Source organism: Scyliorhinus torazame, chromosome 16 (assembly GCF_047496885.1).
Source record: "Scyliorhinus torazame isolate Kashiwa2021f chromosome 16, sScyTor2.1, whole genome shotgun sequence".
Taxonomy (NCBI): domain Eukaryota; kingdom Metazoa; phylum Chordata; class Chondrichthyes; order Carcharhiniformes; family Scyliorhinidae; genus Scyliorhinus; species Scyliorhinus torazame.
In genome coordinates this window covers 158,699,247-158,715,633 of record NC_092722.1, presented here as the reverse complement: position 1 = coordinate 158,715,633, position 16,387 = coordinate 158,699,247, and the positions used below count along the sequence as shown (strand labels likewise).

At 44.7% G+C, this 16,387-nt stretch overlaps 1 protein-coding gene across 1 annotated transcript in view; it reads right to left on the bottom strand.

The window, feature by feature from the left end:
• LOC140393168 (cubilin-like) overlaps positions 1-16,387 on the bottom strand; it is a 367,012-nt gene that overhangs the window by 225,946 nt on the left and 124,679 nt on the right. Inside the window, exon 15 of the mRNA XM_072479292.1 lies at positions 9,685-9,832. Coding sequence (XP_072335393.1) covers positions 9,685-9,832 — 148 coding nt within the window. The remainder of the gene's footprint in view (positions 1-9,684; positions 9,833-16,387) is intronic.

Genomic DNA, 16,387 nt, shown 5'->3' with positions numbered 1-16,387 from the left:
CTCCTGGCAATCGTTCTGTGTGTTCTATCCACTTCCAAGGGTTGAGCAAACGCCCCATCACCCATTAATTTCTCAAGAATATTTGCCACATAGGCCCTTGTGTATGTTCCCTCGCAGCCCTCAGGGAGGCCGACAAGCCTCAAATTCTGTTCTTCAGGTCCTCCACCTTCTCCTGCAGTCTTTCCTGCTGATCCCTCATCAGCCCCACTTGTAACTCCAGCGCAGTTAGGCATTCCTCGTGCTCGACCACCTTCTCCTCAACCTTCTGGATCGCCCGACTTTGGGCTTCGAGCCCCTGCTCCACCCAGTTGCTCGATGCCTTGATCGGGTCTAGACCTTCCCCCTTTTGCTTGGCGAAACCTTCCTGGATAAATTTCACCAGCTGCTCTGTTGACCACTGGGCCGCTGAGCCAGTACCCTGCACCTCCGCCACGTTTTTCTGTGCTGTGGGCTTTACACATGCCTTCTCTGCTCGATCTTTCTTTCTTATACGACCACTTCTGGCCCACGTCTCCATATACTGCTGTGGGATTCCTCCTCACTGTCCCACCCACTCCCAATTTTTCAAATAAAATTTGAAAAAAGTCGGGGAAAAAGATCCAAAAGGTCCGTCACGAGCGGGAGCTACCAAATGTGCGACCTCCTACTCCATGGCCGCCACCGGAAGTCTGTCCTGTCTAGAATTAACGTCTTTTAGACAACAACTGACAGAGACCATGAACCAATTCATAAGCAGCTGCAGAGAAGAGGGCATGTTTGAGACTTTACTGCAGCAGAGCTGTCTCAGGAGGTGGTGGTACAGTGATACTGGGCTAGTAATCCAGAAACTAATGTTCTCTGGACATGGGTTCAAATCCCACCACGGAAGCAGATGGATTCTAACTTCAATTGATAAATCTGCCGTGAAGGCTAGTCTCCGTAATGACTATAACAACTTTAATCAAGTGTCATAAAAACCCATCGAGAGTTGCCGCCGATGGAGAATCCAGCCCATGGTGTTTAGACTGAAAGGACACATGAATTAGAGCTAACAAACTTGTGATTTTTACATCACTACTGACACCTTGCATACAATTGATCAGTGTTTCAATTAGGTTTTTTTTGGTTATTTTTAACTTTGTGACATTCAATAAAATATAAAAGTTGTTTAATTTATTCCTGAAGGAAAGGAAATCTGACTTGGTCTTACCTGACTACATGTGACTTCAAAGAATATGGTTGACTACTAACTGCCCGCCTAACAAGCTACCCACTTGTACCACATCACTACAAAGTCAAAAATAAATAAAATCAGATGGACAACCTGACATTGACCAAGGCACCACAAATTACAATGACAATGCCAACCTTGCAAAGTCCTGCTTATTAACATTTGGGGGTTTGTGCCAAAATTGGGAGAGCTGACCCACAGACCAGTTAAGCAACAGCCTGACATGGTCATACTCTATTGGCCCACCTGCCAACCATAAAAGTAGACGTGCCACATAGAATTGCTTTCAGTGGGACCCTTAATGGGCTAGGTTGCCTGCGCGATTGTTGATAGGGCACTTCTGCCTCTCTCACATGGATGTCAACCAAAATATTGCACGAGTGCGCGATGACATTGGGATGTGTACCGGTCACCTTATCGCATAATTTCACACTTTTCCGGGTCGGGCCCGTGCCTGCCCCAGCAACGTAAAATTCTGATCAATGATCCAGAAGCCAGCATCACCATCCCTAGTCATGTTCAGTCCGATTGACAAGCAAACACCAGACATGACAGCACATTGACATAGGGTCAGGAGGATGTTGTCCTGTCAGACCTCAACATTTACTCCAGACTCTTGGAATTCTCATGGAATCAGGTTAAACATGGGCAAAGAAACCTCCTGCTCACCAGCCATCCCACCCTCCCAACTGCCCACAGCGAATGAATTACTACTACTCTTTGTTGAGCACCAATTGGAAGAAGCATCAAGGGTGACAATGGCACAGAATGTACTTTGGGCACAGTATTTTGATATCCATCACCAAGAGTAGTTGAGAAGCACCATTACTGGCTGAGTCTTTAAGGACATAACTGCTGGACTGGGACTTTTCAAGTGGTGAGGGAATTAGTCTTATTGAGGATAGCCTTCATCGTATATGCAACCACAATCTTTAATATCATCTGGTATATCTCTAATTCTACCATTACCATCTCCCATAGGATGACACACCAGGAGCTGCACTTGACATATTTAAAATTAGTTGTCAACCTAGTGAAGCTACCACACTTACTTGTGTTGTGGGAGTTCTCAATATCTTTGAGGAGTCTCAGATGCTTTGCTTGATCGATATTTATTGTACCTACATTGGGAGAATCCACCTGGTCTTTCGCCCAAATGAGTTCTAATTTACTGGCAAGTTACACATGTTTTTATACCTTTACAGTCCATTGTGAATACACAAGATTGAATCAGTTCCATAATTACATTATTGGGTTATCAGTATTAGGAAGGGAGATAGCAGAGTATGTTTTCAGCAGAGACTATCTACTTACTTTATCTCAAGTTAGCCAATCTGCAATGATCATATATGGGAACTGTCCCAATCTAATCATCCTTGTTTCTGTCTATGGTCGTGGGTTACAAAGTTCTAGCCTGGCCTTCCCATGGCTGAGTTTGCATATTCAGAGATTGTTAGATCTATTGTTGGATTCAGTCTCATGATGAGAGCTGGACTGCATGATATAATTAATTTGCGTAACCTCATTAACCTTGTTGGTCATTCCATGTCTGAAGTTCCTGTCAGCATAACCTTGTTAACTGTATTACTCCTTCTGAGTCTGCAGCTCCCAGCTAAATTTTAAACCATGCGAGCTATAATGCTTAACAATGAACTATGATGTAACCTGTGAATTGTAACAATGCTTGCATGCCAAACAGGGTAAGCAACATGCAATTGAGAGCTAAGCGATCCGACAACTAACAGATCAGATCTAAGCTCTGCATCCTGCTCCATCCAGTCACGAATGTTAGGAGACAATAAAATTACAATGGGAGGGGGAGAGGGGAAAGACAGTTGAAGGCCCCACAAATATCCCTATTCTCACTGATGAGGGATCTCAGCACAAAAAGGGCAAAAGGCAAGGCTGGAGCATTTGCAACAATCTTCAGCCGAAAGTGCCGAGTGGATGATCCATCTCGACTTCCTCATAAGGCCCTCAACATCATGACAGATGCCAGTCTTAAGCCAATGTGATTCACTCCATGTGATATCAAGAAACATCTGAAGGCACTGGATATTGCAAAGGTTTTGGGCCCTGAAAACATTCCAGCAGTAGTACCAAAGACTTGTGCACCAGAACTAGCTGTGCCTTTAGCCAAGCTGCTCCAGTATAGCTACAACACTGGTATCTACCCAGCAACATGGAAAATGACCCAGAAAACGAAGGGCAAATCCAACCCAGCCAATTACCGTCCCAACTGTTTGTTCGCAGGAAAATCATGGAAGGTGTGGTTGACATTGCTATCATGCAGCACTTACTCAGCAGTAACCTTCTCACCAACACTCAGTTTGGGTTTGGTAAGGACCAATCAGCTCCTGACCTCATTACAGCCTTAATTTGAACATGATCAAAGAGCCTAATCAGATTGGTATGATATTTAAGAATGACCTGACATCGGCAAAATGGGTGCCAACAATAATAATAATCGCATTTTTGGATCTAATGTCCCATTATGCCCATGGAGGAAACTTCAGGCCGCAATCTAAAATGCTCAATTTAATTTACTTTATAGCTCAGCTTAGATAAGTGCTTCCCAAACTATTTCCCAGTGTGGCCTCATTTTAATGCCTTAGACTTTGTGTGACCTCATTGCTGCCTCAAAGTTCATGATGCTAAAATATCATCTCATGACCCCACCCCATTTGGGATCATGACCAACAGTTTGGGAAGCCCTGGTTTAGACAGCTGAAGATACTGCTGTTCCAAAGGCAGTTGTTGCAAATCGCAAACTTAAATGAGGTTTTACATCAATTGTAGTGTACTTTAAACAAGACAGTTTCCACATACACACAGACAAGTCTATCAACTGTCTCAACCGTCTCTGATTCTTCGACATCCAGGAATGAATGAGCAGATTTTCCTCCACTTTAAATATTGAGAAGATTGAAGCCATTATCTTTGGTCCTGATCATAAACTTTATTCCCTCACCACTGATTTCACCTCTCACTGAGGTTTAACCACTGTCCTAATCTCTCTAGCCATATATGTGCGTCATCACTAAGATTGCCTATTTCCACTTTTGTAAATTTGTCCAGCCCCGCCTCAGCTCATTTGCTGCTGCAGCCCTCACAATGTATTTTTTTAACTCTAGGTTTGACTATTCCATGAACTCCTGGTCAGCCTCTCACATTCTACGATCTGTAAACGTGAAGTTGCCATATCCTTAATCACACCAAATCCTAATCACATTTTAATCGTGATGCTCACTGACCAACATTATCTCCTGGTTAAGCAATGCCTCCACATGACAACAGTAGGAGTAGCTACTAGTGGGACAGGACAGGAAGGACATTTTACTGTGTTCAATTCTGCTATGTACAAATGCACTTTGAATTACTAACTTATTTCTCCAAACATATGGTGGCAGTCACAATCTCCAAATTAATTTCAGCTACAGTTCTAAGATTCATATTTGTGTCTCAATTTGCGGAGACAAAATTACAAATTGAATGTTCCATTTTTTCTGTCAATTAAATTATATATCTTAATTTTCAATTATGCAATCATGTTCAACTCTCATTGCTGATCAATAAAGCTAAACAGCTTCAGGAAATGCAGAGATTCAGGCACAAGTAGTGGAAAGGCCGACTGCCTGGTGGTTTATAACTAAGAAACGGGTTTGTCACACAAAAGCTCAGCAAAAGTGTCTCCCAACCATAAACTCAACACACTGATTTGAGAGAGAGGCCTTCAGGCCAAGGGTGCACAATAGTATGAAAGGGGGTTCTCAGCAGTCGTTGCCTGCAGGGAGCCTGGGATTATTGGAAATATTGATTGTGGATAATGATCCTGGAATTCTGCTCATTCTAGCTGGGGATCTCTAAATCCCAGCTGGTGGCATGTAATTGAGTGGAGTCTATAGATTGGGCCTGGTTCTCTCTTGATCTGCAGAATTTGCTCAGAGAGATGCTGGGTTATTGAGCGTTGGTTTAAGATTTTTTTGAATCAACTTGTGAATCCAAACGACAATATACAATCTTTGGAAGAGGATGAATCTGCCAAATTAAATTTTATTGAAGATGACCAAAGAAACAATAAAAGAATTTATGATGTGTTCTTGTTAAATATATAACTTTAAAGCATTTTAACACATTGGTAGTTTTAAAGCAGGTGCCATCTACAGAGGGAAAGGGGAAATAAATGCTCCACTATTGTACCTCACCACAGTGCTTACAGACTGCGTTCTCTGGACATGGGCTTCTAGCTACCTGATTCCCTGCACATTGGCAGCCACACTCAAGAATGACTGAACCCCTGAAGCCCCTCCCTCACCTTACTGTATGAATTACTGAAGTTTCTCCACCACTGTTCAGACTCCCGCTGCCTGCCTCCCACTCTGGATCGCGCAACTATTCCCATACTTTGTGACGAACAGGCAATTGTTTTATTTCTTCACAGCTCCAGGGTCCCAGGTTCGATTCCGGCTTGGGTCACTGTCTGTGCGGAGTCTGCACATCCTCCCCGTGTGTGCGTGGGTTTCCTCCAGGTGCTCCGGTTTCCTCCCACAGTCCAAAGATGTGCAGGTTAGGTGGATTGGCCACGATAAATTACCCTTTGTGTCCAAAATTGCCCTTAGTGTTGGGTGGGGTTACTGGGTTATGGGGATAGGGTGGAGGTGTGGACCTTGGGTAGGGTGCTCTTTCCAAGAGCCGGTGCAGACTCGATGGGCCGAATGGCCTCCTTCTGCACTGTAAATTCTATGATCTATGATCTATGAACAGAAGCCATGTATGACCTTTCTCTCCACACCCAGCAGGTCGCCCTCTGGCACCATGTCCGACAGTGCCACACATCAATACATTGCACAAGCAACCAACAGCAAGTACATTCAGAAGAGTCAATTTTAAAAATGTTTAACATTCAATATAATTTGGTGGATGGAAAGAAAATAAAAGAGCAGATTTACATGATTCCAAAGTCAGAATTCCGCGAAATGGGAGCAAGTTCTCCTCCGTGCATATGGCTCCAAAATCCATATTCTACAACAGTCCCACCCTTATCTTTCCTGTCACTGATTACCTCTTTGTCCTAATTCCGAAATAAAAATCATACAACTATATCAAACAAAGTTGAGGATGATGTTATAAAGAGTACATCAGGCAAAAAAGATGTGTTAAACCTTCGTAGGAATGAAATGCAAGTTACCATCTGACTGGCCCAGGTTGTGTAACCGCATTTTCAAAAGTCCATTGTTATTAAAACGTCTGAGCAGATGGATGCCTTAATAATGCCTCAATGCCTCTGTCTTAGGGTCATGTCAAGGGATGAATTGCTACCTGTGCAAGGGATCTCTTTTGTTCCCCAGATTCTATGGACGTGGGAGTCATGGCAGCTGTCAGGAAAGTGAATGGACATGTGAGCAAAGCTGTTGTTGTCACTGAAGACGAGGTGATTATCGAGAGAGTGAAAGCTCTTCCTGTTAATGAGGGTGACTAGCCACCCACTCATTGTCTACATAAACATAGATGATTTCCTGCAGACGAGGAAATTCAGCGATTGTGGCAATACTCACTGCCCAATGTGCCAAGGAGATAGGATCTGTCTGGAGCTGATGGGCCTGTCCAGCTCCCTCAAAAAAAGTGCATTTGTGACCAGAGGTGAGATTGATCAAGGCCACAGTGACTATGATGGTACTGCTCGGGCATGTTGAGCAGCTGCGAGGTGTGAGGCTTTCTGTAACATGGACACAAATCTCTGTGACTATCTGCCTGGAGGGTAACTGTTGCCTCCAGCATTGGTTCTCAATCAACTCCAGACAGCTTCATCTTCAGGGGTAGATCCTATGTTAAGGGAATGGTCTCTCCTCCATTCCTGACCTTCAACACGATTCTCTATTCTGCTGGTTCCTGGGTTCTAACCTTCCTGCAGAGGATGTTGCTCCTCCACCACTGGATCCAAATCTGAGAGGCATCTTGACAAATACATGGATAGAATGTGTATAGAGGGATATGGCACCAGGAAGTGCTGAGGGTTTTGGCCAAGGTTGGTATCATGACCAGTACAGGCTTGGAGGGCTGAAGGGCCTATTCCTGTGCTATATTGTTCTTTGCTCTTTGTTCTTTATATCCTTATTCAAATTGCTTCTCTCCTTGGGATCAAGTGGCAACCCAATTGCATTGGAAGATTTGCCCCCTCTTCTTACACCCCTGCAATGCCAAAAAGGTGTTAACAGCCTATGCGGCCCATTCTTAATGACCACTCATCCCTCAACCTGTATTGATTGATGGCACTGATGTGCCAATGGTTGAGTCGTCCTCTATGCTGTTCTCCCTTTTAGGCATCCAACTAAATTGTTATGGCAACCATGATAGCCCCTTAACAAATTCTTTAACAACTTTAAATATCTTTAATACAAGATTATTGGGCTTGCCCTCCAATAATCACAACAGAGAAAACTAGAACATGGGCCAAAGCTGGCATTTTCATTCCTCACCCACTTCCATCTACCTCCAGTGGGAGCACAAAATGCAGCCCCATGTGCAGTTTATATGCATCAGATTATAATGTGGAATGAGCATGGAGTAGATGTGAGGAGGTAGTGATGAGGAACACACTGTCAACCTATGTGGTGTTGGCCCTGCCATTGACCATGGTTACATACAGTCATGACTGTCAGCCAGGAGTTGTCACCGCTGCTTATGGGCCACCTTGTCCTGCAGCAGGGAGAGGAGAGTGTGTTGTATTTAGGAGAAATGTTTGTAATAGTTGACTTGCTGGCAGTGTGTACAAGCTAAAAGATGTGAATGTGAGATTTGTATCAGTGTTAATTGTGAAGGTGAGGTGAGTCGATGAATATTAGGTACGAGTTGTACTTGATAGAGAATGGTGGTAGGTGGATGAACTGGATGTGCTGCACTGAGCAGTGTGTGAGGTCAGGGCTTCATTGCAAGTAGATAACAGTTATATATGAATTCACTGATCTTGACCATACGTATGAGTTCATTAAACTTCTTCTTGCACTACACTCGGAAACTCAGGGCTACATTGGTGATGGTTGATAGCACTGACCCTCTGCTCCCAGTGCCTGTCTGGATGGCCTTGAAGCCCCAGTGGGAAGAAGACCTCTCTCCTCATGTCCAACCTGTTATGGGCGAGGTGTTTTCAGAACCCCAAAATGTATCATGGAGTTCAACCAACCTCACCCTTTAATACATTTGTTGCTCTTCCGAGCACACGGCTTTTTCCCTAGGTGTGGGATTGCAATTATGGACACGTGGGTTTTTAAACACAAAACACTGTTTATTCCATGAACTCAACTTATTATCTTAAATAAACATTGGATCTCTTAACACCCCTTACTTCGAAGACAACACAGAAAATATTGCAACAGTAAATAATTCCCTAAAATGTTCCTTCAAACTTCCAAGAGACTTAACACCTTTAAACAGTATCACATCAGGTTAAAGGATATATATATTTTCTGTAGAATGGCAGAGATATATTAGCTTGGGTGACTTCGGCTCCAGAACCTTGCTTTCTTCATGCAGCTCTCTGGAAACCCACAGACACACCCACGTTGCTTTCTCAGACCTGGCTTTCTCCCTTCAAGCAGATCACAGCAAAACAGAACTTCTCAAGCTGCTGTCTCAAACTGGCTTTCCACTTTTAAACTGCTCTCAACAAAACCAGACAGGCACTTTTTAGCTGCTCTCAGCAAAACCAGCCAGGCACATTTTAAAACTGCAAACCAAACAAAATGGCTGAACTGAGCTGAGTTCCACCCACTCTATGACATCACTGTTTTCTTAAAGGTACATTGCTTAAACATCATGTTTTAAAGGTACCCTCACATGACAAACCCCTGCACAGAGTCCTGTAGTGCAGCCACCTTGGAGAATGCCCTCTGCCCTGTTGCACCATTTTAATTATTTTCCTGTGCAGAATCTCTTACAGTTCCACTAGCTGCTGGAACCAAAGGGCACTGTCCCTTTAAGTAATGCAGGTTGGATTTAAGTGGGACTAGCCTCCCATGGTTTGGATCTTCTACTTTGTTGTGCAGCCACTCAGCAGTTCAATGCTCAGCTGTACAACATTATTCTTATAATGGACTGGCAGCACAAGATTCTCATACTGCCGGCATCACGAGAAACAGGTGAGGATTAATTGTACATTGTAATCTCAGACTTTATTCACTGTTTCTGTGATTCTAGGATACAGTGAAAACTTTAGTGATGCTGCCAGAAAAGAACTGATCAGATTCATCACTCAAATAATTAATTTCCATCCTGAAAAATCTACGTAAGGTAGATCACCACAAGGATAATTTTTCATTGACAAAGCATCTCTTCTGTGGTGTAAACATCAGTTTAGAAGTTCTTCACCTGGAGCACTGATATCCCTTCAATAAATCCATTGGCCATAGTTATTAGGCAATGGTTACCTCTGACATTATCCACAGTTACAATGAGTAAGTGGAAATGCTATTACTTACTGAATATCAATGAAATTCAACTTCACTCTTTCGTCATGGTCCACATATATGTACCAAGTGCATCTCGCATTATTTGGATAGCTCCGTGGATAATTGGGGCTGGTAAATGATCCACTATCATCATCAAGGTTCCCTCCACATTGTGTATCTAGTAACAATGATGAAATAAGTGAATTAGTGCTACAAAGTAAGCAGTATTTATGTTCTCTAATATTTTTGTTGCTACTCTTGCTGCGAATGTGCCCCTTTAGCTTGTGAATACATCATTACGATTGCCCTTTATTCCACAGGGTTTGAAACACTACAATCAGAAAAAAAGTGCATATTATGCAATCTACCCATTTTCAGAACTGATTACCTCCATCATGACCAGAAGTCGGCAACTCAGAAGTGTAACTAAATTCAATCCTGTGAGAAACAAAACCAAAAGATACCAATGCTGCTCTGCAGATGGTTTTGCATGTTCAATTAAGTACTTGGAACTGTTTATGTACTTCAGTGACGATAACGTATACAAATAGTATACTGGTTTGTAATTTTGAAATAATTTTAAATCTGCATGACCCTATTCCATCAGCCACTTCCTGTTACCTGCTAAATTTGTCTGTTCTTGTTATCACCATGGTTGATACCTTTTTGCACATTTTTAGCCTGATTACTTGATCTAAGCGTGAATTTCTCAATGTAAGCAACACTGCAATTCTTCCTTCAAGCGTTTATGAAGTCCATTGGAGTTGGAGGCTGCATCCCTCTGTCATGGCACAGGCAGCAAAACGGCATCAGCAGCTGAAATTCAGCAGAAAGTAGGGGCTTTCTCTCCTGTCAGAATTAGTTACAGTTAAAATGGTGGATAAATATGAGACATGCAGCCTCATGATAACATTAAAATTGCTATTTTGCTCCTGGGAGTGGATGGGTACCATAACCTTTTCTTATTCATTCATGGGATGTGGGCACTGGTTGGGCCAGCATTCATTGCCCATCTCCAATTGCTGTTGAATTGAGTGGCTTGCTGGGCCACGTAAGAGACAACCACATTGCTGTGGATCTGGAGTCACATGTAAGTCAGAACGATAAAGATGGCAGATTTCCTTTCTGTGAAGCAGATGGGTTTTACAACAATTGACAATGGTCATCATTAGATTTTTAATTCCAGCTTTTAATGGGTTCAAATTTCACCAGCTGCTCTGGAGGGATTTGAAACTGGGTCCTCCGAGCATTACCTGGGTCTCTGGATTACTAGTCCAGTGACAATACCACTATGCCATTACCTCCCCCTAAATGCCCTCATCATATTCTCATTGCGGCTATTGCTTCGGTAAACTAGATTAGAGTTTCTATTTCACTTTCTATAACAGCATCACAGCTACAAAAAAAAGCAAATAAGAGAAGGAAAGAGGAAGTATGAAAAGAGTTAGTAGCTAACATAAAGGGGAATTCCAAAATCTTCTATCGACATATAAATAGTAAAAGGGCGGTAAGAGAAGGAGTAGTGCAGATTAGGCACCCAAAAGGAGATTTAGGCAGGGAGGAAAAGGGCATTGCTGAGCTATTAAATGAATACTTTGCATATATCTTTACCAAAGAAGAAGATATTACAAAGCCATGGTGAAAGCGGAGGTAATTCAAACACCTAAAGGGTTTAAAATTGCTAAGAGGCATTGTATAAGCTATCTGTACTTAAAGATGATAAGACACCTGGACCAGATGAGATGTATCCAGATTTCTGAGGGAAGTGAGAAGGAAAATTGCAGAGGCATTGGCCATAATTTTTCAGTTTTCCTTAGACTCAGCCAGATGACTCGAGAATTGCAAACATTACACCCTTGTTCAAACAAAGGTTATAGAGATAAGTCCAGTAGGTCACTCAGTTTAACATCTTCGGTGGGGAAATTTCTAGAAACAATAATTTAGGACAAAATGAATAGTCACATGGCCAAAAATGGATTAATAAAGGAAAGCCAGCATGGATTTTTTCATTTAATTATCTTGCTGGAGTTTTTTGAAGAGATAACAGAGGGGGTTGATGAGACCAATGTTATTGATATATTGACTTCCAAAAGGTAATGTGCCACACAGCAGACTTGTGAGGAAAAATAAAAGGGACTGTAGCAACCTGGATACAAAATTGACTGGTTGACAAGAAAGAGAGTAGTGGCTAATGGATGTTTGTCAGGCTGGGGTTAGCTTTGTAGTGGAGTTCCCCAGGAACTAGTGGTGAAACCCTTGCTCTATCTGATATATTTTATTAACTAGCCCTTGGTGTATAAAGCATCATTTAAAAATTGCGGCATTGTGAGGAGGATAGTGCAGGACTTCAAAAAGACACAGACAAAATGGTGAAATTTGTAGACAGAATTGGGTAAACTTCAATGCAGAGAAATATGACATCATTCATTCTAGTAGGAAGAACATGGAGAGACAATGCAAATAAAGGATACAACTCGAAAAGATATGCTGGAGCAGAGGGACCTGGGTGTACATGTGCATAAGTTATTGATGGTGGCAGGACAAGTTGAGAGAGCAATTAATAAAGCACACAGCATCCCAGGCATTTTTAATAGGGCATAGAGCACAAGGTCAAGAAGGTTATGTTGTGTTTGTATAAGATACTGGGCTGAATTCTCCCATCTAGGACTAAGTCCTTTGGCACGAGGTGGCATGTTGACACAGTGGTTAGCACTGCTGCCTCAAAGCACCAGGGATCCGGTTCAATTCCATCCTTGGGTGACTGTCTGTGTGGGGTTTTCACATTCTCCCTGTGTCTGCATGTATTTCCTTTAGGTGCTCCGGTTTCCCCCGTGTGTGGGTTAGATAGGTTGGCCATGCTAAAATGTTAGTGTTCAAACATATGCAGGTTATGTGGGTTGCAGGGATAGGACGGTGGATTTGGCCTAGGTGGTGTGCTCTTTCAGAGGATCGGTGCTTTTTCAGAGGGTCAGTGCACACCCGATGGGCTGAATGGCCTCCTTCTGCATGGTAGGGATTATATGGCAGGAATGGGGTGTGTTTCCTGCTGTGGAGGCCAAAGGAAAACCATACCTTACCTTTTGGTCCTGATCTCACTAATTCTGCATCCAAGGGTTTAACATCGTGTTCTGTGGTGTGACAGGCTTAATGGCTGCATCCCATCATCACATCTGAACCCCATATGTCGAGGTCAGGAGTGATATTCTGTACTTGGCTGATGGCAGAAGGAGGGCCACCAGGGAAACCAACATGGCGTGAGAGAAGGTAGCCGATGCCCTCAATGCATACGGGGTGCACAGGAAGTCAACAATCCAGTGCTGCAAAAGGGTGAATAACTTTATTCGCTGCACCAGGGTAAGTCTCATTCATGGTCGCACAATCAACAAATACTCCAAAATGTCAGGGTCGAAGGACCAGTGGCAACAGCATGTCCAGCCTTACTGTCCCACTTCAATGCACGCACGTTGCCATAGAGTGACCACTGTGTTTCCTTCACCCTTCAGCAGACATGAGGCTCTGCCCGGAGAGGGGTGGGGGTGGGCCCCGGCATAGATGCAGAGAGAATGGGGAGCCTCAATATCAATGCATAGCTAATCTTCTCCTTGCATGTAGGTTACACTGTGCTCTGGAATGGGCTGGTCCACAACCCCTGCAAATTTCCACCAAGAATGACTTGTCACACAGAAGTGGGCTATCTTTCAGGGAAAGGGGGAATGAGCATTGATCGGAAATCTATTTCTGCAACCGATGCAAGGTTCAAGGATTGGCATGTGGAATTGTGATATAGTAGGCACCACTATAGGGGCAGAATTGGCAGCTCGACGTCCGGGATATAAAATCTAAAGGCAAGACAGGAGTTGGGGAGAGGGGGGGAGGGGGGGCTTGAAAAGAGTTACTGTAGTAAGGAGGTGATGTGCGCGATCTATCAGCCATGTCACACCTGAATGGGAGCACGACATGGCCAGTAGATGCTGGGTGAGGCCCCCCACAAGCGTCCTAGCAGCCACTATGCTGCGTGGCGTGTCCAGAATCTCGCCCACAATGGGCGGGACTAAGCTACACGTGCCTAAGTCATTTTTAAACAGATATAAGCATACTCACCCTCGATCTACTGGCCTCACGGGGTCTACTGGCCTCCCCAAAGAGGCCTCAGTCAGGTGCCATTAAGTGCTGGTCCACATAAATGTGGGCCAGGCGGAACATTATCTGGGAGGGGGGTCTCTAAGGCCATCGGAGGTTCCTGGTTGTTCAGTGATAGGGTAGGGTGGACCCCTGTCCCTCTCCCTGGAATGAAGTCATCTTGGCATAGCCCAGCTGGCACCTTGGCACTGCCACTGCCCAAGGTGCCTGGGTGGCACTACAAAGCCAGCAGAAGCACTCAGGGTGCCTGGGTGGCAGTGCCAGGGTGCCTGGGGGCCAGCACGGCACTGCCAAGGTTATTGTCTGAGGGGGACCATGTCCATGAAAGGAAGGTGGAGAGAGGTATGAAGGGTGTGGGGTGCAAGGCAGGTAAATAGGGGACTTTGGGAGGCTTAGGGGGAAGAGCGGGGGTCTTGGAAGGGAGTGGAGGTTGAGGGGGTGGAAGTTGAGGGGGTGAAGGGTGGGGGTCCTGGAAGGGGGGGACCTGTAATGGGGCGTGGGGGGCCCTGAAGAGGGGGGGGCCCTCAGGAACCCAATAGCGGGATGTCCTCACTTGGGAGGGGTGGAGGGTAATGCACATGTGTGTCAGGGGTAACAGTGCCTGTGAGTGGGAGATGTGGGGGAACCCTGAAGCTCACTTACATGAGATCCGGACACCATCTCAAAATGGCGGCCTGATCTCTGAAGAAGCGGTCTGGCCAGAGAGTTCAGCTCCTCAGTGATGAAAATAATTTGAAGTGTGGGATAAACCGGTGAGAAATTCCCCAGGGCCCAAAAAGGTGACCGTAGTTAAGGAGCCGCCAGGAAACCCCCAGCAAAATCCATCACAAATTACTCTTAGAACACAATCTACCTAAATGGGGACAGAGTCCCGTAGCACGTGAGATAAGCCGGGTATTTCCAGGTGCTCAGAACTCCAAGAAACACTCTACTATCTGGTGCCCATTTGGGTAATTCTGGGACCTCAGTGGAGAGCTCCCCAATGAGATTGCACTTAGCCCCATTTTCTGCACTGAGGAGCTCCATTCACTGGGACTCGTCAGAGCAGCAAAAGATCGGGACTCCCTTTAAATACGGCGTCCCAATCTATCAAACCCCTTACATGATCCCCAAACCCCAACTGATTGTAAGGGGGGCCCTCCTCTGCAAATCACCCACACCCAGCCCAATCACTGCTGCTCAAAAAATGCCAGCCTGGCTCTGCCCCACCAGCTGGCAGTGCCACCTGGGCAGATTGACAATGCCAGGCTGGCAACTGACTGGCAGTGCCAGGGTACCAGGTTGGTACTGCCAGGGTGCTTGGGTGGTACCAGCAGTACCAGGGTACCACCTTGCCCAGAGGGCATGCAGCTGGGGGCCTCCAATCCCCTGGGAGACCCCCACTAGTGCCCTTCCATCTTGTCCCCGTTTGTGGAAACCAGCGCTGAGCAGAGATCGCCCGAGGTCTCCAAGGCAAGGGAGTTGGATCTCAGGAACGCATATTAGAGTGAGACTAGCTGACTCACTCTGATATGCAGATTTGCCAGAAAGTGATCCCCCCCCCCCCCCCAACAATGGGAGGGATTCACATTGAGACGTCTCACGAGACTGCTTTAGATCTTGCAAGGTATGGCAAGTGGATAGATCCTGAAATTGGGATCTTTCGACATCTGCTAGTCGTGTTGTGCTGTGCTGCTCTTTGGGTGCAACGTGACCGGTAGATCCCGCTCTCAGAAGCGTTTCCATTAGATCACGTCTGATATCTTGGAGGGGGCATCGAATTAAGCTTTATGGATAGAGCTTCAGAATAAAAAAGGGGCAGCCACATTGCTATGTGTTTATTATAGACCCCCAGATAATCAGCAGGAAATTGAGGAGCAAATGTGTGCATAATTTCTGGAGGTGTGTAAAAATAATAACAATAGGGTAATCATATTAGGTGATTCCAACTTTTCCAACATTAATTGAGAGAGCCATAGTGTTAAGGGCTTAGATGGAGTGGATTTCTTAAAATGTATATAGGAGAACTTTTTAGGTCAATATGTAGAGTGTCCACAAGGGACCGCACGGTGTTGTACCTAATTCTGGGAAATAAAACCGGACCGGTAGTTGAGGAGGGGGTGGGGGAGCATTATAATAATAGGAACCACAAGCAATTTATGCTTGATGTGGACAATGAAATGGACAAGTTGCAGAAACAAAGTTTTTAGCAAAATAAAGCAGGATGTGGCCAATGTAGACTGGGAACAGCTACTTGTGGGGAAATCTACAGAGGAACAGTAGGAGCATTCAAAAAGGAAATGGGGCGGGTACAAGGCTAACATATTCCCTCTAGGGTGATATTAAAGAGTAACAAGACCAGAGAACCATGGATGACCACAGATATTCAGGATATAATGAGAAGAAAAAGAGAGACTTTTAGCAAGTACAAAGGAAGCAAATTAAAGGAGGCATTAATGGAGTACAGAATGTGCAGGGTGCACGGCAACACAGTGGGTAGCACGGTTGCTTCACAGCTCCAGGATCGATTCCCGACTAGGATCACTGTCTGCGCGGCATCTGCACGTTCTCCCCATGTCTGCATGGGTTTCCTCCGTGTGTTCCAGTTTCCTCC